This window comes from Diplotaxodon limnothrissa, linkage group LG23 (genome assembly GCF_057381915.1).
Source record: "Diplotaxodon limnothrissa isolate DT_005_m linkage group LG23, D_limnothrissa_male_GT1.1, whole genome shotgun sequence".
Taxonomy (NCBI): Eukaryota; Metazoa; Chordata; class Actinopteri; order Cichliformes; family Cichlidae; genus Diplotaxodon; species Diplotaxodon limnothrissa.
The window spans coordinates 13607493-13625347 of record NC_140617.1 but is presented as its reverse complement, the minus strand read 5'-3'; the positions used below and the strand labels follow the sequence as shown (position 1 = coordinate 13625347).

The 17855-nt window shown below is 39.8% G+C and overlaps 1 protein-coding gene across 1 annotated transcript; it reads left to right on the top strand.

Annotated features, from left to right (window-relative positions):
• The first annotated feature begins 304 nt into the window (after window positions 1-304).
• Window positions 305-17146, top strand: inpp5d (inositol polyphosphate-5-phosphatase D). Its single transcript, XM_085348960.1, has 27 exons — window positions 305-643; window positions 1132-1195; window positions 3011-3146; window positions 3236-3377; window positions 3549-3689; window positions 3782-3866; window positions 3948-4022; window positions 4119-4196; window positions 4281-4404; window positions 5968-6074; window positions 6168-6270; window positions 6352-6548; window positions 6641-6758; window positions 6853-6949; window positions 9258-9396; window positions 9580-9688; window positions 9845-9933; window positions 10523-10604; window positions 12548-12637; window positions 12716-12826; window positions 13730-13809; window positions 13899-13986; window positions 14070-14216; window positions 14308-14371; window positions 16114-16311; window positions 16440-16864; window positions 16960-17146. Exons 1-27 carry the CDS (start codon window positions 504-506, stop codon window positions 16989-16991), a joined length of 3261 nt encoding a protein of 1086 aa, XP_085205086.1. The 5' UTR covers window positions 305-503; the 3' UTR covers window positions 16992-17146.
• Window positions 17147-17855: the final 709 nt, after the last annotated feature.

The following is a 17855-nucleotide window of genomic DNA, read 5'->3' as shown; positions in this document are numbered from 1 at the left end:
TAAATTCCCTTCCTGTAACTACTAAAAATCATCATGGTCATGTTTTCTTTCTTACTTCCTCTTTTCACTTCTTGTAGCTCAATTTTTTACGTATAACTTCATTATTTTCTGAAAGTTCACATGAACAAGTAAACCAAAGAGGTTAGGTATGCTGGTTAATCATTCGTGTAAGGTGATAAAGATTTCTACTGTGCAAACAAAAGTGTGTATTTCCATTTTACAGCTGTGCGGCTATGTTAAAGAAGAGGCCGAGTGAAGGCACTAGGGCCCTCCTCTCTTTAACTTGACAAATGAGGAAGTTCAGGGCTGAGCTAGTAGCAGCTTCCTTTTACAATTTGCGGAGGCAGTGGATGAACAAGTGAAAGAAAGAACTAAAAAGTATGCACCATGAGAAGATGAAAATAGCCAGAAAGAAAAATTGAGTCTACTTTGTTTTGCTGGGATCATTTTTTTTGAGATCACATGCAAAGCTCCTGAGATCGAGCTCTTGGGTGAAAAACAGGATGCCAAGTTATCAACCTTGGTACCATGGCAATATAACTCGATCCAAAGCTGAGGATCTACTTTCCAAAGCAGCAAGAGATGGAAGCTTCCTCATCCGGGACAGTGAATCCATACAGGGAGCCTATGCCCTCTGTGTTTTGTAAGTTATTGTTTCTTTTTATTATGGCTCGCGGTTGATTCTAAAATGCCTGCATATACTTCATGTTTCTACTTCATTAAACCTTCGTGACATGCAGCACCAGCTGTGAATCGTATCGAATCGACACGATCTGGTTGTCAAACTGTATATTTTGTTCAAGAAACACAATTCCAAACATGATCGTTTGTGCACTGTAGCTATAACACAGTTATTAGTTAAAGTTCCTAAAACTGTCTCACCATATCACATTACATTTTTTTTTCTTTTTTTGCACATACACACTGCAACACAAGACTAGTTCCCTTTTATTTGCATACAGTGCAGCCACAAAGCACCACCCTTTCCCCTCTGCACATCATCTTCCATTGGGTAACCTTCATTTAAAAATGATTCCAACTGCTCACTCAACACATTGAATCCGCTTGTTTCTTCACCTTACATTCATTCCATGTTCCAACCACAGACATTTGCATTTATTTGATCCACAGATATCAGAACTGTGTGTACACATACAGAATCCTGCCAAATGAAGACAAGAAGCTCTCTGTCCAGGTGGGTTCACAGTTTCCATCGTTCTGGTCCGAACCCAGATGAGTTATTATAGTTACTGTGAAGATGAAATGATATTTTCAAAAGTATTAGTCACACATTGCTAGTGCAATGCTCAGTTGTAACCTAATTAAAGATGTAAGCCCACACATGTATTTACTGTCCACCACTTTGACCCAGACTGAAGTATCCTAACAACAGGCGAGATGAATGCGTAAATGACTTTCAAGATCACTAGAATCTGAAGCCGCATGTATTTTTGGTGTATGACCGCGCACGTGTGACGTTTCCAGTTATCAGATTGATTAGAATAAAATTTAATAAACACAATAATGCATCATTATAGTTGAATTTCAATCTGATGATCGAATACCCCCAGTATTAATAAGTATTAATAGCTTCAGCTTGGAGGTATGAGCATTAACTAAAAGAATAAAGATGACATGTTAAACATCAGCAGGTAGTCTCTGTTGAATGTTAGCATGCAGGCATACAGATTTCAGCACAAAACTGTCTGTTAGCTCAGTAACTCAGAGCTGCTTACAAGGCTGCAGTTTAAAACATATTCTCTTATTATACACTAAATATCATTGCCTCACAAAGCTACACTGATAGTAATTTAAAAGCCTTAAAATGTAAAATTTACAGACTTAGGATTACAGACTGGGAGCACAACAACATCACCCTAAAAAAGCCATAAATACCTCTGTTATTTACTATGATTTTTAAATCTATAGAAAAGAGACTTTATGGTTCAGCAAATGACAAATGCCTGCTTCTCATTTGTATTTAATCTGCCATTGGCGAACTACCCTACAATGAGCCAGTACAGAAACTGAAGCAGGAACTAAGAGTTTTGCAGTAAATTAGTTGGCAATGATAAAAGCAAGACTCAATCTGATCAGAAGCAGATCAGCAGATGCTTCATTATCTTGGTATTTGTTCAGTGTCAGCTTTGCAGTGTAAGTCTGAAGAGATTAGAAAACTAACAGGCCCCACAGAGAGGATATAAACACCTTGGGCTTGACAGAAAGATTGAACAGAGTATCATCTGTATGTTTTTTTTAAATACTGTAATTATTAAAAAAAAGGTGAAAATGCTAGAGAGCTTCTAAATGACTGATTTATGCACTGACATAACAGCTATGTATAATTGCTATGCAAACCCGTGGCCTTAGATAGAAATTCTGTAACAGCAAAATGTGCTGAGTCCTGAAATAAGTTTACTGGTATGAAGTAGCAACGTGTCAGGTTTCTAGGAAACGATAAGTCAGCACTGTTACCTTCTAACGTGCCAGGTAAAATGTGACCATTTCGTGCTTTTAAAAACTTGTTAGATGAGGTAATAATGTACACCTGTGCAGTTTAGTTTAAAGAAAGTGCTTTAAAATAATGTAACTGCCCAATGACTGCAAGTTTCACAATTGAGTTTTACGAGCCGCACAAGAGACTAAATGCAATGTAGCTATATAGAGAAACCAAACCTATTTAAGGGACTATAGTTTTTAAAACCTATTTCTGTTAATGGTTTAAGTGTACGATTTAATTCTTATGACAGAGCAGGGATATGTTTACTTCCTTAAAATAGCTGATGATTTATGGGTAATAATATGTTCTTTTAAATGAAATAAATTGCAAAATTACAAAGGAATGTCTTAGAATGCAACTGGAAAATACCGCAGACAGTAGACAGGTCTGACATCATATGGGAAGTAACACTTACAGGTTATGTCATCTGCTTTGGTAACAACAACAAAATTCATCCTTTTGTTTACAAAGAGTGATTAAAAAAAATGTTTGCTGTTATCTGCTCTGCAGGCATCTGAAGGAGTGCCTATTAGGTTCTTCACAATGCTACCTGAGCTGGTGGAGGCGTATTATAGCCCCAACATGGGTTTAGTCACCCACCTGCAGTACTCTGTCCAGTGGGAGGAGGAGGTAGAAGAGGAGCCAGGTCAAAAACTTCACTTTGTCTCTATATTGGTTTTGATATGGATGAGAAAGTATGGTTTGTCCTAAACACACTTTATGTCTATTCTGCAGAACAAAACAGTCATCCTCCACAGCTCCCACCCAGAAACATCCCACTTGATGTAAAGGACGGTGACTCCAAGACTTCAGAGCAAGCCTCCAAATCCTTATCAGACATATACCTGGCGAAACTGCAGCATATGGACTTGTCCATGTATGGTCACAATTACAGACAGTTGCAATGTCTCTTGTACCTACAACAGCACTATAAAAGTAGAATTTAGGCATTCGGCACCAAACTTTCCAAAACAATTACTAATATGAATTTTCCTGAAGCTAACTGAGACTAGAAGTGTTTTAATTTACATTTCTCTTATGTCTCCAGCTTACCAGAAGAGCATGAAATGGCCATCCAAGAATACTTCAGGACTTCAGTCTGCTTAGATGCTGAACAAGTTCAAAACGGTAACCCTAACCTGCCTGGCCTCAAGAAGCTTATAATGGCAGTCTGCAAGAACCTAAACAGGTATGGTGTCCATTTAATGGAATGTGTAATATTACATACACTTGAATGGATTGGGTTGATTGACCCACGCGCTGAACTTTTTTGCGAGGCAGTGAAATTTCCCGCGTCATGCCAACTCTGGAGGTGTTTCACAGAACGCTCGACCAACAGCTCTCTCCAGGGATTGGACCAAAACAAGTTGGTGGCACCCATAATCCTTTGCAGTATTATCAGCGCTTAAAAAGCTGCTCTCTTCATGTATTTCCTCCTTATTTTCAGAATTTCTGTGATTCGGGTCCTGTGTCCTGTAGACTTGAGCAACTAACAAAACTGCTCTACTCGATAGAAGATAAGGTAAAGTACTGTAATATGTTTTAACAACAGCTTTTTATATGATAATAGAAAATGTTATAAGATATTACAAAGGACGACTCTGCTTCCTTTTTTCAGGTTAAAGGTTCTGTTTTTGAGTATGTTGGATTTGATGCGGGCCCACGGAAATCTCTCATACCAATCGTTACGTTTGAGGTGCTTTCTTTAGTACTTATGTCTACATAACATTTGTCATACGTGTGTATGGTTTATTTGATCGATTTCTTCTTTCACTGGTAGGTCAAACAAGAATCTCTTGGTATTTCCACAAAGATGTTCCTGAAAGTGGACATTGAAAGTGGGAAGCTCTACTTTAAGAAGTCAAAAGATGGACCCGAAGACAAATACTTTGTGCACAATAAAAGTAAGGACTTGAGGAGTTCATTTCTATCTCAAACAATTGATTGTCACAAAATGCAAACATCAGAATGATCAATTTAATCGGATTAATCTCAAAATCACTTTGGTGATTTCTTTTTTTAATTTTGTTGGAAGGATTTTAATAAAATTTGGTGATCCCTTGTCTCTATTGACGTTACAATAGAAAAACAAAGGTGTTAAACTCAGCGTTCTGTGTTGGCGGAATATTTTACAGTATCTTGCTATATTTTCTAGACTCGACTAAATGGCTACAGTGCCTATAGTGTCCACCAGAGCTTTTGTATTTTACCCTGTGCTCTGTCCTGCTGTTTTGCAAAGAAAAGAAGCAATGTTTTTCACTTGGTCTTTATTTTGGAGTAATTAGCTACCAGAATGGAACATTTATTATTAGAATCAAACATTCTGACATATTTCAAGAACACGCTAATCGTTAGAAGATTGCTCTTACACGTGTGAGACCACAGAGAAGGTACATTAGCCTGGTTCATTGGAGGAAGCAGTTACAGTTATTGTTTTCTAAATTACTAATTATATCGTTAGCTTCATAGCATAATTGCCTAAGTCATTTGACTAAGTCAATGACTTAGGCACTTATGCTATGAAGCTAACGATATATAAGAACATCTTTGAGTTTGTAAAGTTCAGAAAAATGTATTCAGGTGGTACATTTGACTCGGGTCAGTATCTTAAGAAATTAGGAACTTTAAGTAGTGCCACAAAAGCAATTTTTCCATGCTAATAGACAGATAAAGTGGGACTTGTAGTCATAAGAGTTTTAATCAGTCAGTAAGCCTTAAAAATCATTATGTAGAAAACGTCATACATGGACCACTGGTGCGTGCTACTACAGACAGTATAAAAGATGAATGTAGCCACCCTAATGTTATGTATTCGTTTTGGACTCTTTGTTTTTAATCCTCAAGTTGAGCTTTTTGGCCAGAAGTGGCCAGTTTTGGAGAAGAGAATGACTCTGTTGCAAGTTTGTTCATTTTGCTGTATTCATATACATAAACTGAAGCGATGTAGCAAAGATTTTTATGAGTGCTAAGAGATCCAGTTAAGTGACTACAGTTAGTAAAGGTGAAGCCTGACAGATAGTGAACGCACAATCAAAGAAGCAGATAGATGAGTTTGAAAAAATCAATTCACCGGAGTTGTTGTGAAGGGGGGACAGACTGGCGATCTGCCCAGGGTGACCTCACCTCTCGCCCTATGATAGCTGGGATAAGATTCAAGTCCTCTCACAACCCTGATAAGGATAAGTAAAAGAGAACAGATGGGAGGTATTTTTGTTTATTGGAAGTGGAAAAAAATGTTTATTACTGCTGTGAAACTTGATGTTTTAACAACAGTGTCTATGAAGAGTCCCTTGATTTTTGAGACAGCCTCATTAAAGGAGCTGCAGACTTTGTGCTTGATTCTTCAGCCTGGAAGTTGCACCTTCTCTGCAGCAAGTGCAAATAGCATGTGTGAAAACAAATGTCAAGAACTACTTTCAACTATCAAAAGCACTTAACTTAATAAGAATACTGCTCTTATCCATCAGTCCTGCAGTTGGTGAAATCCCAGAAAATGCACGCCAAGCTGGTCATTGCGGTGGAGACGGAGAAAGAAAAAGTTCTGCGGAAAGAGTTTGTGTTTGATGACACAAAGGTAAGCGTCTTTTTAAAGGCAATGCTCCCTATTCTGACCTCAGTCATGTGCACTTCATTAAATGTGATGTGTTTTGTTGTCTTGTGAATCCAGAAAAGAGAGGGCTTCTGTCAGCTGCTTCAGCAAATGAAAAACAAACACTCAGAAAAGCCTGAACCAGACATGATCACAGTGTTTGTTGGCACCTGGAACATGGGTAACAGTGATGTCATACAGAATTCAGTGCTTCAGTTAACTTAACTGTATATAATATAAAAACGGATCTGCAAACCTACAGGAAATGCCGGCCCTCCCCCGAACATCAACTCCTGGTTTCAGTGTAAGGGCCAAGGGAAGACACAAGATGACACAGCAGATCATATTCCACATGATTTTTATGTCATTGGGACTCAGGAGGATCCTTTGGGTGAGCGAGAATGGGCAGATACAGTGAAAGGTGTCCTGAGGAACATCACAAACATTAGCTTTAAACAAGTGAGTAACTGTGGCAAAGTTTTGAATTTGTAGCTGAATGCAAACACAAAGCACTAATGAATCAAATATTCTAAACATCTCCAAACATCCAGGTGGCAATTCACACACTGTGGAATATTCGTATCGTGGTCCTGGCCAAGCCTGAGCATGAAAACAGGATCTCTCATGTTTTTTCAGACAGCGTGAAGACAGGAATCGCCAACACCTTGGGTAAGCAGTTCCACTTCTCCTTGAGGCCTGTAATGATTGCTCATAAAAGTTCACAGAAAAATGACCCATCAGTGTTTACTGGTTTCAATTGCAGGAAACAAGGGCGCAGTAGGAGTGTCCTTCATGTTCAATGGGACATCTTTTGGCTTTGTCAACAGTCATCTGACCTCTGGAAGTGAGAAGAAGCTCAGGTGAGGAGAAAGTTACACTTTTCAAAGTATCTTTAAAAAGTTTGAATTGATTGGTAACATCATATAAACATATACAACATACATATACACAGGGTTCCTGGGCTCAAAATTAACCTTTGAGGGTAACTATGCAAATAACCATGATTGGTTTGCCTTTAGTTAAGGCAATACCCCGGACATTTATCAACAAAAAATGTATCTAGGCTTAAACAAATTAAACTCAACTCTTTGCGGCTTTCCTTTGATAGAAGTCACAAATCTCTTTGAAATGCGCTAGCATTTTTATAGCCTCTTCAGGGAAAACCCGATGCAGATATCAACAAAGGTGTCATTTCAATGATGGATGGGGAGGTAAAAATCCTAATTGTCTAGTGACATGTGCAAAATACCCCCCTGTTCAATTATTCACTACTTCCTAACAGAAACTTAGCAGTTCAGTAAATGGAAAGCAGGAAATGTAAATGTGCCTAACAATCAGCACAATTTGGTTTTAGCCTGCTGCTGACATTGACAAAATGTAGCCAGAAACACTTTTTTTAATCGTCTTTGCAAAAACAGTTAACATTATCTGTTAAATATTAGCTTAGCAGTTAAATTGTGCTAGCTGCTAAATATTGTAGGACCTTTACCTTAACCTATAAAAAGAACCTTGAGGTTTGAGTGCTTGTATGGTCAACTTAACAAGCATTCTGCATGACAAAATGAGCTGCAGCTTGGTAGGTATACTCAATCTAGTACATTTTCATGTTGTGCACTGTGTGCAGTATGTATTTATTTGGACAGACCACAGTTATTCTAATCAAACACAACAATTTGCACGATTATCAGAAATTAACGTTGCAACATTTGATCGCAACGCTTGATTACTGCCCTAGCTACTGCATTTTTGGAAACATTTGTTATTTTTCTTGCCTCAGACCAACAATTTGGGGTTTCGTCCAGATCTGGATCCAGAACTGCTAAAATAATGCTAACTTTCCAAAAATGAACTAGGGGAGGATGGGAGTAAAAATGAAAAGTCCATTCAGGTCATCTACTAATTGGTAGGCTGGTGGTTCAATCCCTGCCTGAACCAGTCTGTATACCAAATATCCCTGGGAAAGATACGAACCCTGAGAATGTGTTTGAATGTGTGTGTGAATGTTGGAGAGTAAGTAGAAAAACCATGGGGGGGAAAAAGCCCTTGAATATGGGTGAATGAGGCAAGTTGTACAAAGCGCTATGAGTGCTCAGATAGAGCCCGAGGTGTCCATTTACCATTTGTTATGAAAGAATTTAAAATACACAACAAAATAAAGATGTCAGCAAACCAAAAGCGCTGAAAACAAATGTTTCAACTAAAAATACTCCTACCAATAGGAAACGGCAAATACTCACTAGTAGTTCTAAGCACTCAGCTAAAGCAAAGCACCAATAAATAATCGTCTGCAGGGCGATTCAGTGAGAGTTGTGAAACACACATGTGCAAAACGTTTAAAGGCAACCACTAAATAATGCTCATCGCCTAATGGCTTATAAGTCACTAACCAAGTGCGTGGCTTCAAAATCAGTACCGTGCCCTTCATCACTCTGGGTTTTTTGCAGCCAAGATGGCGTTGGTGAAAACGCTCATCTCAAGGTTTCAAAATGGAACTTTACAAACCAGCGAGTGACATCACAGTACCCATGTCCATCCTTCATATTATCTGTGTATTTGCCTAGCTGTTACCCTGGATGAACATCCTTTCTGACTAATTTAAAAAATAAAACAGCTGTTTTATTCAATATTATCTGAAACTAGAGACTGAGCCTGTGAAGCCTTCAGGCGAGTGTTCACTGAGGTTACAGTGGGAGTCGGCGGCGGCTGTCTTAAACACAATCACAAGTCTTTTTTTGGCAACCGCAGAAGTCGCCCCCTGTTGGTTTTTAGAAAAACATCCATGTTTAAGACAATTCTATGTTAGCTTCACTTTTCAACCCAGCAAGCTACATCCATCTTTATACTTTATACTTTTAAAAAAATTATTTATTTTCCATCTTTTTTACTCTCATCATCATCCCCTTATACTAGTCACACGGCCACGATGGCAACCATCTTTGTCATTTTTCATGTCGGATTTTTAAAAATTATTCATGTTTTTTATTTATTTATTTACCTATATTTAACCTGGACAACATAAATGATGAATATGTATCCTCCTCTTTCTGAAGCCTTGCTTTAAAAGTCAACGTTTTGCTAAATGGCAGTAGAAACAGAAAACTTTATTGCTTCCTCCACTGATTCCTCACATTTTTGATGTTACTCCAATATATTTTGCTGTATTTGCAGACGGAATCAAAACTATGCCAGCATCCTGAGATTTCTGAATCTAGGAGACAAGAAGCTTAATCCGTTTGACATCACACATCGCTTCACGCACCTCTTCTGGCTTGGAGATCTGAACTACCGCGTTGAAATGCCATCTTCTGTAAGTCATAAACCTTGTTTTATATCTACTTTACATACAGATTCATGGACTTTGCTTTGTTGTGGTTTTTCTCTCAGATGCATGGTTATGTTTTTGTTTTTTTTAAACCCTGCTGGTTGTCAGGTGTCTGAGCTCTCAGCTGCTAACACTTCCAGTCACTACTTTCCCCTGTTCCCTTCACAGGAAGCTGAAAACATTGTGTCAAAGATCAAACAGCAGCAGTACCAGGAACTGCTCACCAAAGACCAGCTCAGCATGGAGAGGAAAGAGAGCAAGGTCTTCTTGCATTTTGGTGAGCTTTGATGAATACTGATCAGTACATGTAGGCATACAGCAGAAAGAAGTGTCTTCACTGTTGTTGCCATGCTTGGGATTTTCTGCAAAACACTGTCCTTTTTCTTATAATTGTGTTTGCATACATACGGGTTTTATTCTATTTTGATTGTAGCTGAAGAAGAAATCACATTCGCGCCCACGTATCGATTTGAAAGAGACACACGAGAGAGGTACGCCTACACAAAGGCCAAAGCGACAGGGGTAAGCTCACGTTTTATCACATCTCTGTTCCCCTACTATGCATCACGGTCACTTCACTGAGACTTTTAATTTTATCTGCTTCATTGCTGTAATTTTTTTTAATTTAATCCCAAATTATTTTATTCACTTCATCATGTTCGAATGTTATTAGTTTCTTATTATGCATAAAATTTAATTTTATTTGTTTTAACGTACTCTTAATTTTAACTACATACTTTTAGTGTACTTACAGCCTATTTCATTTTAATGAGGTTTCATCTTTTGAATTTAATTTTAATTTAAGTTACCTATCGTTGAATATTCTTGGTTTGGATTTTTGTTGGCTTATTATTCTTTCATCGACAGTTTAGGAAAAGTCAAAAATCACATTTACTGATAGCAAACGGTTGAACATGCAGCACGATCTCTTGAACCGATCCACGTTAGCAGGGCTATTTGCTCATGTTTCTTCCACAAATGACTGCCCATCATGCTTCTTATATGTTGGGCTATTTATGTAGAGTTATACTTGAATTGTTTTACAGTCTTCAATTTGAAAATTCAAGTATTTTATATTGATATTAAAATTAAGATGATTTTAACTCTACAGACAAAATACAATTTGCCATCCTGGTGTGATCGCGTCCTACGAAAGTCATATCCTCTGGTTCATGTTGTCTGCCAAGCATACGGTGAGTAATCTTCTGTTAAACCTTTTTTTCTGTGGCTATATTATACATACAGGGATGTATATATATACCAGGGGTGCAACAACACATGTATCGATATTGAACCGTTCGATACAGTGCTTTCGGTTCGGTAGGCATATGTATGAACAATACAAAAAAATTTATTTGTTTTATCAACTTTTCTTCTGACGATGCTGTCTGTGTTGAGCGCTCAGTGAATCTGCGTTCGACTACTCCGCCTAGGCTGCACTGTCGAGTGCAGATCCACTGAGCGCAGCGCAAGCTAGCAAGACAGAAGCTAAGCTCGTTGCAACATGGCAACTGCCTCAACGCTAGCCGAAATTGAACCTCCCCCACCCTCATTCAGATCTGGCCTTTGGAACTATCTTGGTTTTCATGTGAAGCATGACCCTGATGATAAGCGTGTCATGGACAAAAGTAAAAAAACAGTATGTTGGATGTGCCACGCAATGCTCAATTGGTGGGAACTAGTGCGTTAGCGCAGTCAGCTTGTTAACGTGTTGGCCGTCCAGTCCCACGCACGGGGCGATCAGCGGTAACTCGTTAACAGAGATTTGCCGCGTTATGCCGTTAATGTCATTTTAACAACATTAACGCTGACAGCACTAGTGGGAACACAATGAATATGACTGCACATTTACGCCGACATCATCCTAGTGCAAAGACAAGTGGAAGCAGACAAAAACAACAAGCACGCATGCTACAAACTTTACCCGAGTCATTTAGATAGCCGTTAGCACATGATTCTCCTTATGGGGACCTGATATGTTTAATAGGCTGCTGAGAATATAGCCCAGAAGAAGCGTATAAAAAGAATATAGCTTTTATTTTGGAAAGAGCCATTTCTCTGTAATAAACTCTTTTCCAAAGATGAGTGATTGTTTCTGTCTTTTGAGTTAAAATATATATTTATATGACAAATTAAAAAGGCATGAACATTTTTTTGTATCGAAAAAATATCGAACCATGACACAAAGTATCGAACTGAACCATGAATTTTGTGTATCGTTGCACCCCTAATATATATATATATATATATGTGTGTGTGTGTGTGTGTGTGTGTGTGTGTGTGTGTGTGTGTGTGTGTGTGTGGAAAAAGAGAGTTTAGCTCACTTAATTAATTCCAAATAACTGTCTTTAACTGGACCAAGCAGCCAATATGAACTTATTGGTGCCTACATAAAATAAATAATGAGCCATTTTATCGTATTAATCTTTCAACTGCTGCTGCTGACTGCAGTCTTCATTGAGCTGTAGCAAAACCATGAACATTTCCTAAAGTTAGACCTTTTATAATATATAGAGAATAATCGTTCACTAATTTTATATATAGATCAATAATGTATAAAAATGTACAGTACTAGACTAAAGTTTGACACACCCGCTCATTCAAGAGTTTGCTACTATCAAGTGTATGAAATGAAATGTAAATGCAGTTTATACGCTCGTCACTTCTTCAGCCAACTTCATGAGCTCATCACCAGGACCACACACACACACTGACCTTTTGTTAGCTGTTTTTGTTTCACTCTAAGCTCAAACCAGCACAGAACATTTGATGCAGCACTCTGTGTCCAACTGAAAAACAAATGATGATCCCACCATCAAACTACACCCTTTCCTCCATATTTTGAGGTAGAACAATGCAGATTAACATCTATTTACTTCCTCTGCATCTCTCAGAACCTCTGATTTTTGACTGATCAGAGTCAGATTTCCACTGTTCTAATGTTCATTCTCTGTGGCCCTCGCGCTCTTCTTCTTTTGTTTTCACGTTTTGTTTCGCACTTAGAAAATAAGAAAAAAACCCTTGAACGCAAAAGTGTCCAAAGATTGAAGTGAAACTGCAGCTGAGACGTCCTTTCAGGCTTAATATGTGTAAAATATGCACAGAAGTGTTTATAAGTGTTTGTGTGAACTTGCAGGGTGCACTAATAACATCATGACAAGTGACCACTCCCCGGTGTTCGCCTCATTTGAAGTTGGAGTTGCCTCGCAGTACGTTTCCAAACAAGGTATGACCCCCCCACCCAACCTACGCCACAGATGAGTCCGCTCAATAGCCGCAGTCTGATGCCGCTTTTATTTTTCAGATCCCAGCAGTGCGCCTCCTGGTGGAATTCAGATCATGAACTGTGTGGCCATCTTGTCGACAAAATCGAAGACCAAGTTCTTCATCGAATTCCATTCCAGTTTCTTGGAGAGTAGGTTTCCTCTTTCTGATTGACCGCATCTCACTAGATTCTGCTTTAAAGGAACAGTTTGCCTCAAAATCACATAAAAATCATGCTTCCTCTGGACTGTAAGTGCTGTCTATGAGTCACAGTCAGAATGCAATGGACACTGATGGCACTCAAAGGGAAACAAATTGAAAAAGCAAACACTAAACTCTCAAATCTGTAAAAATACAAAGAATCCTGCCACCAGGTGACAAATACACTTTCCTGAAACCACAACTTTATTACTCAAAAATCCCCCACAAGCCTGGCTGTGAGAAAATTCTCCTGGGAGTTGTTTTCTCTTTGGTGAGCTACACCCACTCGTAGTACCACTGTGCAGAAATCAGTGTGCACCTACCCGTGCCGAGAAGCCGCTGCTCACAGTGTGACAGGATGTAAACATTAATACTGCCGTGTCAGCTAGCTGCACACTTCTTCTGGTCGATGTGTGTAGACACTAGAGAGAAAATACTTCCTACATTAAACTGCTTACTCTATTTAAAGTAGACCAATTCCTCTCCTTTCCAGTTCCATGCTCTTATTCTGGGACTCTACTAGAGGAGCTTTGCATTGTTCACAATGCAAAATAATCTTTTAATTTTTTATTTATTTATTTATATTTTATTCATGCTTGAAATGAACTGTTTTAACCTTGAAGCCCACCTTCGCTGTGCCTGAGATTATATGTTATCTACTCTTACTGATGTCATGCACAGCCAAGATCTTTGCAGTAGACTTCTCAAAACAAAGGGAAAAAGGTTACACCAAAAACTATCAATATGAATAAACAGCACTGCAGGCCAGAGCATGCATGTATGTATGCATGAATATTGGGTGAAGTGTCTCATCAAACGGGCTACAATGACTAAAAGCAAGCATTTCCAACAGAAACTGTAAAGACTACAGAGGGAGAGAACAGCGAGCACTCCGATGGGTCTATAAAAGTTTGGTTTGGCAACCAAGTAGAGGTAAACCACAGACACAGCTCACAGCACACACTACTTAGTTATGGCATCAGTCAGTCGTTATTCATAGTCATTGTTTCTGTCTTTTAAAGCTGACCCCTATCATCTCTGACCCTGAGTACCTTCTGGACCAGCACATCCTGATATGCGTGAAGTCGACGGACAGCGACGAGTCGTACGGTAATGAGCTCGCATTACAGCTTGCAATTTGGATACGGTGGGCTCAGCAGCGCTTACAGTTTGCTGGTGTGTTATCCCTAAAGGAGAGGGCTGTGTCGCGCTGCGAGCCGCTGAGATCAGCTACACCGAGTTTCAGATCACACTGACTCACCACGGGGAGAAGACGGGAACACTGACAGGTGGCATCCAGCTACGCACCTCTGAGGGCAAGCCCACCGAGAAGCTATACGGTGAGGCTGAGCTTCGACACAGGACGTATTTGTTCGATTTTTTTCTTCTTCGGTTCTTGAAGCTTTGTTCTCATTTTGGTTGTTTTTTCAGATTTCATCAAAATTGAAAGGGATGACCCCATCGCCTCAAAAGGCAAATCTGGAGACCTCAATAAGTAAGATTTGGGGGGGTTTTGTGAACCTGTTATGCATTCCCTCATGTTCTGTCATGGCTCGTTACGTATAAAATCAACCACATCCGAAAAACATTCTCACCCTCAAAATCAGTTGTTTTATTTCAGGAAAATAACTTCAATTTATTGAATGAAGTCATGCAGAAATTTATCTTTTTGCTGTGAAGATTTTTCCAGCATTTTTAACCCATCACAGCTGAAAAACATATTTAACCGCTGCAAACAAATGAGTTTTACGCACACTGGCAAAAAGTCAAAGTTTTATTCAGCACAGATTTTTTTTTCTGTACCTGACTTGGAGCATCACCAGTTCGATGTCTTTCTTTGACAAAGCTTTGAGAAAGCTTCAAAAAGTGTAATATGGTTAATTTCTCTAATCACCCTGTGGGATAGGTCTAATATGGTCAACATTTTTGTGTAGCTTATGATCGCCCTCTATGATTAAAGTCATTCAAAGAGTTTGAAAAACCTCTTCAGAACCTGAAAATGTTTGATCAGTGTCCATCTGTAAAGACTATCATATGGAACATGTGCACACCGGAGTTTAAATTGAATTTACAGCCATAAACCACACTTACAAGTGTTAAAATATGACTGTGGGAGAAAGTTTTGTGACACAGATGAGCCTGTTGCACGGAAGTTGATCCATGTTTAATACTTTTGAATCTTTGCGATATACGGGACATCATATATTGCTGTTTTCTCACAATCATCTGATGGGTGGCTGTAGGATGACTTTGAAAATCAAGAAGAGGAAGTAAGTGAAGACAGGGCTAGGGATTAAATGGTGGAAGAATGATGCGTAGAGTTCAGGCTGGAGTTGAGACAGGCTCTGGGTGGTAGGGAAGAGTTACAAATGACTGGAAAAGTAGAGTAATGAAGAAGTAGTGAGGGAAACTTCTAGGAAGGTGTTGGACGTATCCTTTGGTCCTGATGACATAGCTGTGGAGGTGTGAAGATGGAGGACAGGGGACTTTCTCACCAGATTGTTTCACATCATCCTGCAAAGTGAGAGAATGACCGAGGAAGGGAGAAGAGGTTAACCAGCACCAATTTTCAAGAACAAGGGTGACGTGCAGATCTCTAACTACAGGGGGATAAAGATGATGTGCCATACCATGAAGATAAGGGAGAAAGTTGTTGAAGCTAGTTAAGAAAAGAGGCGATGATCAGTGAACAACAGCAGCTTCATGCTGAGAAAGAGCTCTACAGATGGGATGTTTGTTTTAAGATGTTGATGGAGAAGTGTGGATGGGAAGGTCAGGGCGAGCTGCACTGTGCCTTTGCGGATCAGAGAATATGATAGGCTGATGATAGGGTGCCAAGACAGGAACTGTGGTACTGATGGGCTCATGGTGGGGGTGGGATTACATCAGAGATCAGCTCTGAGCTCCTTCTTGTTTGCAGTGCTGATGGAGAGGCTGACAGATGAGGTCAGGCGGTCGTTGTATACGTGATATTTGCAGATAAGACTGTGATCTTTAGTGAGAGCTGGGAGCAGGTGGAAGAGATGCTGGAGAGACGGAGTGTGCTCTGGGGAGAAGGTGAATCAAAGTTAAGAGAAGCAAAACAATCCACTGTCATGCTGGTGGCATAAATCGCAGCTATGAGACTGCGATTCAAGTTTTTCTGTTGCCTGATTAATTTTGATTGCTGGTTTGGACCATCAAAACTACTCAGTGTGATTTTTCTTTTCTTTTCTTCTTCTTTTTTCTGGTTAACAGGTCTTGTAGCAACCAACCACATGATATTTCTAACCCCAATTACATGGGAGTGTCATTCAGAGGTGGGAATGTGATAGATAAAGGCTGGAGTTACAGCATGCCACCGCGAAATGTTCCCTGTGGTGGACAAGCCGGAAAAGAGCCAAAGAAGGGTTACGATGTGAGCACACGCAGCCCCACGGGAAAGCCTGCTTCTGTGTAAGTGTTAGCCTCTTTCTGGTTTGAAGACACTTCAGTTTCATTTCTAAAAATACCTCTAAACCTTTATCTGATCTGATTCTATAGAAAATGAAACCGATGTCATTAACTTATGATTTCTCTGACAGGGGTGAGAACGGAAAGACGTCAGAGATGTTTGACAACCCGTTGTATGGTTCAGTGACCAAATCACATGGTCGGTCTAAAGACCAAGACCAACAACAGAAGGACCTTCTCATACCCCCAGATGTGCTATTTGGATCCTCCAAAACAGCAGACGGAGATACCGATCGCCCTCCGGTGCCCACCCCACGCAACCGCTCCTTCACCTGCTCTGAGAACAAACCTCAGCCTCCAACACCAGTCAGCCTGCATCCCCCATCACAAAAGAAACCAGTGGTGCCCTCACGCTCAGAAGGCGGGATGGGCCTAAGCCGCCCTCCTTTGCCTGCTAAGTCCCGACCGGGTGTGCCAGAGCCCCAGACCCCCAAACCAAGAGACTACAGAGACACCTCAGAGCTCACCAGCAAACACAGACCACCAGGAAGACCTGGTGAGTCTCGCAAAGACAGCAAGGAACCTACTCAGGTTTCCAGACAGCTATAATACACTAAATGACATCTCTTTGTCTTTTTTTTGTGCATCCAGACGTTTCCAAGACGGGTCGCCCTGTGAAGTGAGACTGAGAGGTACAGCTTCCTGGCTGCATTTCTGGAAATATTTTTTAAAAACCCTTGTCTCTCATTTTAGAGGACAATCACATATCTGTGCTGTCATCATAGAGAAGTCAGTTGGCTTAGCTTTGCACCTGTCCAAAGGTCTAAAAAATTCATATGCCTGTCATCCTCAAAAACTCACTTTGTAAGTTAGACTGAGCCGGGCTAGCAGTTCCCCTTTATTTCCAGTCTTTATGCTAAGCTAAGCTAACTAGCTTGTAGTTAGCTTAGTTATCTACTTATCTGAGTGCTAGTGAGACATTAAATGGGTGTACCAGTGTCTAACTCAGCCTTCAAATGTATGTAAACTCATTTTTTAGTTTCTTGGATTTCTGCAAAGCTCGCATTGGAACGTAAGTTTGAACCTGAAACCTGCTTCTAAATTAACTGTTACATTTCATTTGGAGTTTTTACACTATACAGTAGCTGATGAATGTTTACCGCACAGTATTATCTTGCACAGACATGTTTGCCTTTAATATGTGCAAATGATGCTCCAATGAATTCCAATATTAAAGCTTGAATTACATGTTGTGTGTGTGTGTTTTATGTCACGTCACAAATGACTGCTTTTAAAACTTGGAGTGTAGGCTGCTACAATCTGCTGCGAGGACCAGACCGGTCACACTGCAGTGATTTGCCTCCATCTGCTGGTCCCTAAAGGAACTGCAGGCAGTCTGAGACTTGCAATTTATTCAAGGGGACTTTCTGGCTTGGTGTTATTGGAAATACATCTACATTTTCTCTTTAATCAGCTGTGACTAAAAAGGTGAGGTGGCACAGTTCCTGATGTGCACTTTTAGTACAAACTGCTTCTACTACTACGCC

Bases quoted from the DNA above. Each gene is read 5' to 3' on its own strand.
- inpp5d (XM_085348960.1), top strand. From the start codon at position 504: ATGCCAAGTTATCAACCTTGGTACCATGGCAATATAACTCGATCCAAA. The intron at 3,147-3,235 runs GTCAAAAACTTC...TCTATTCTGCAG, and splicing joins GGAGGTAGAAGAGGAGCCAG to AACAAAACAGTCATCCTCCA. The intron at 9,397-9,579 runs GTAAGTCATAAA...TTCCCTTCACAG, and splicing joins GCGTTGAAATGCCATCTTCT to GAAGCTGAAAACATTGTGTC.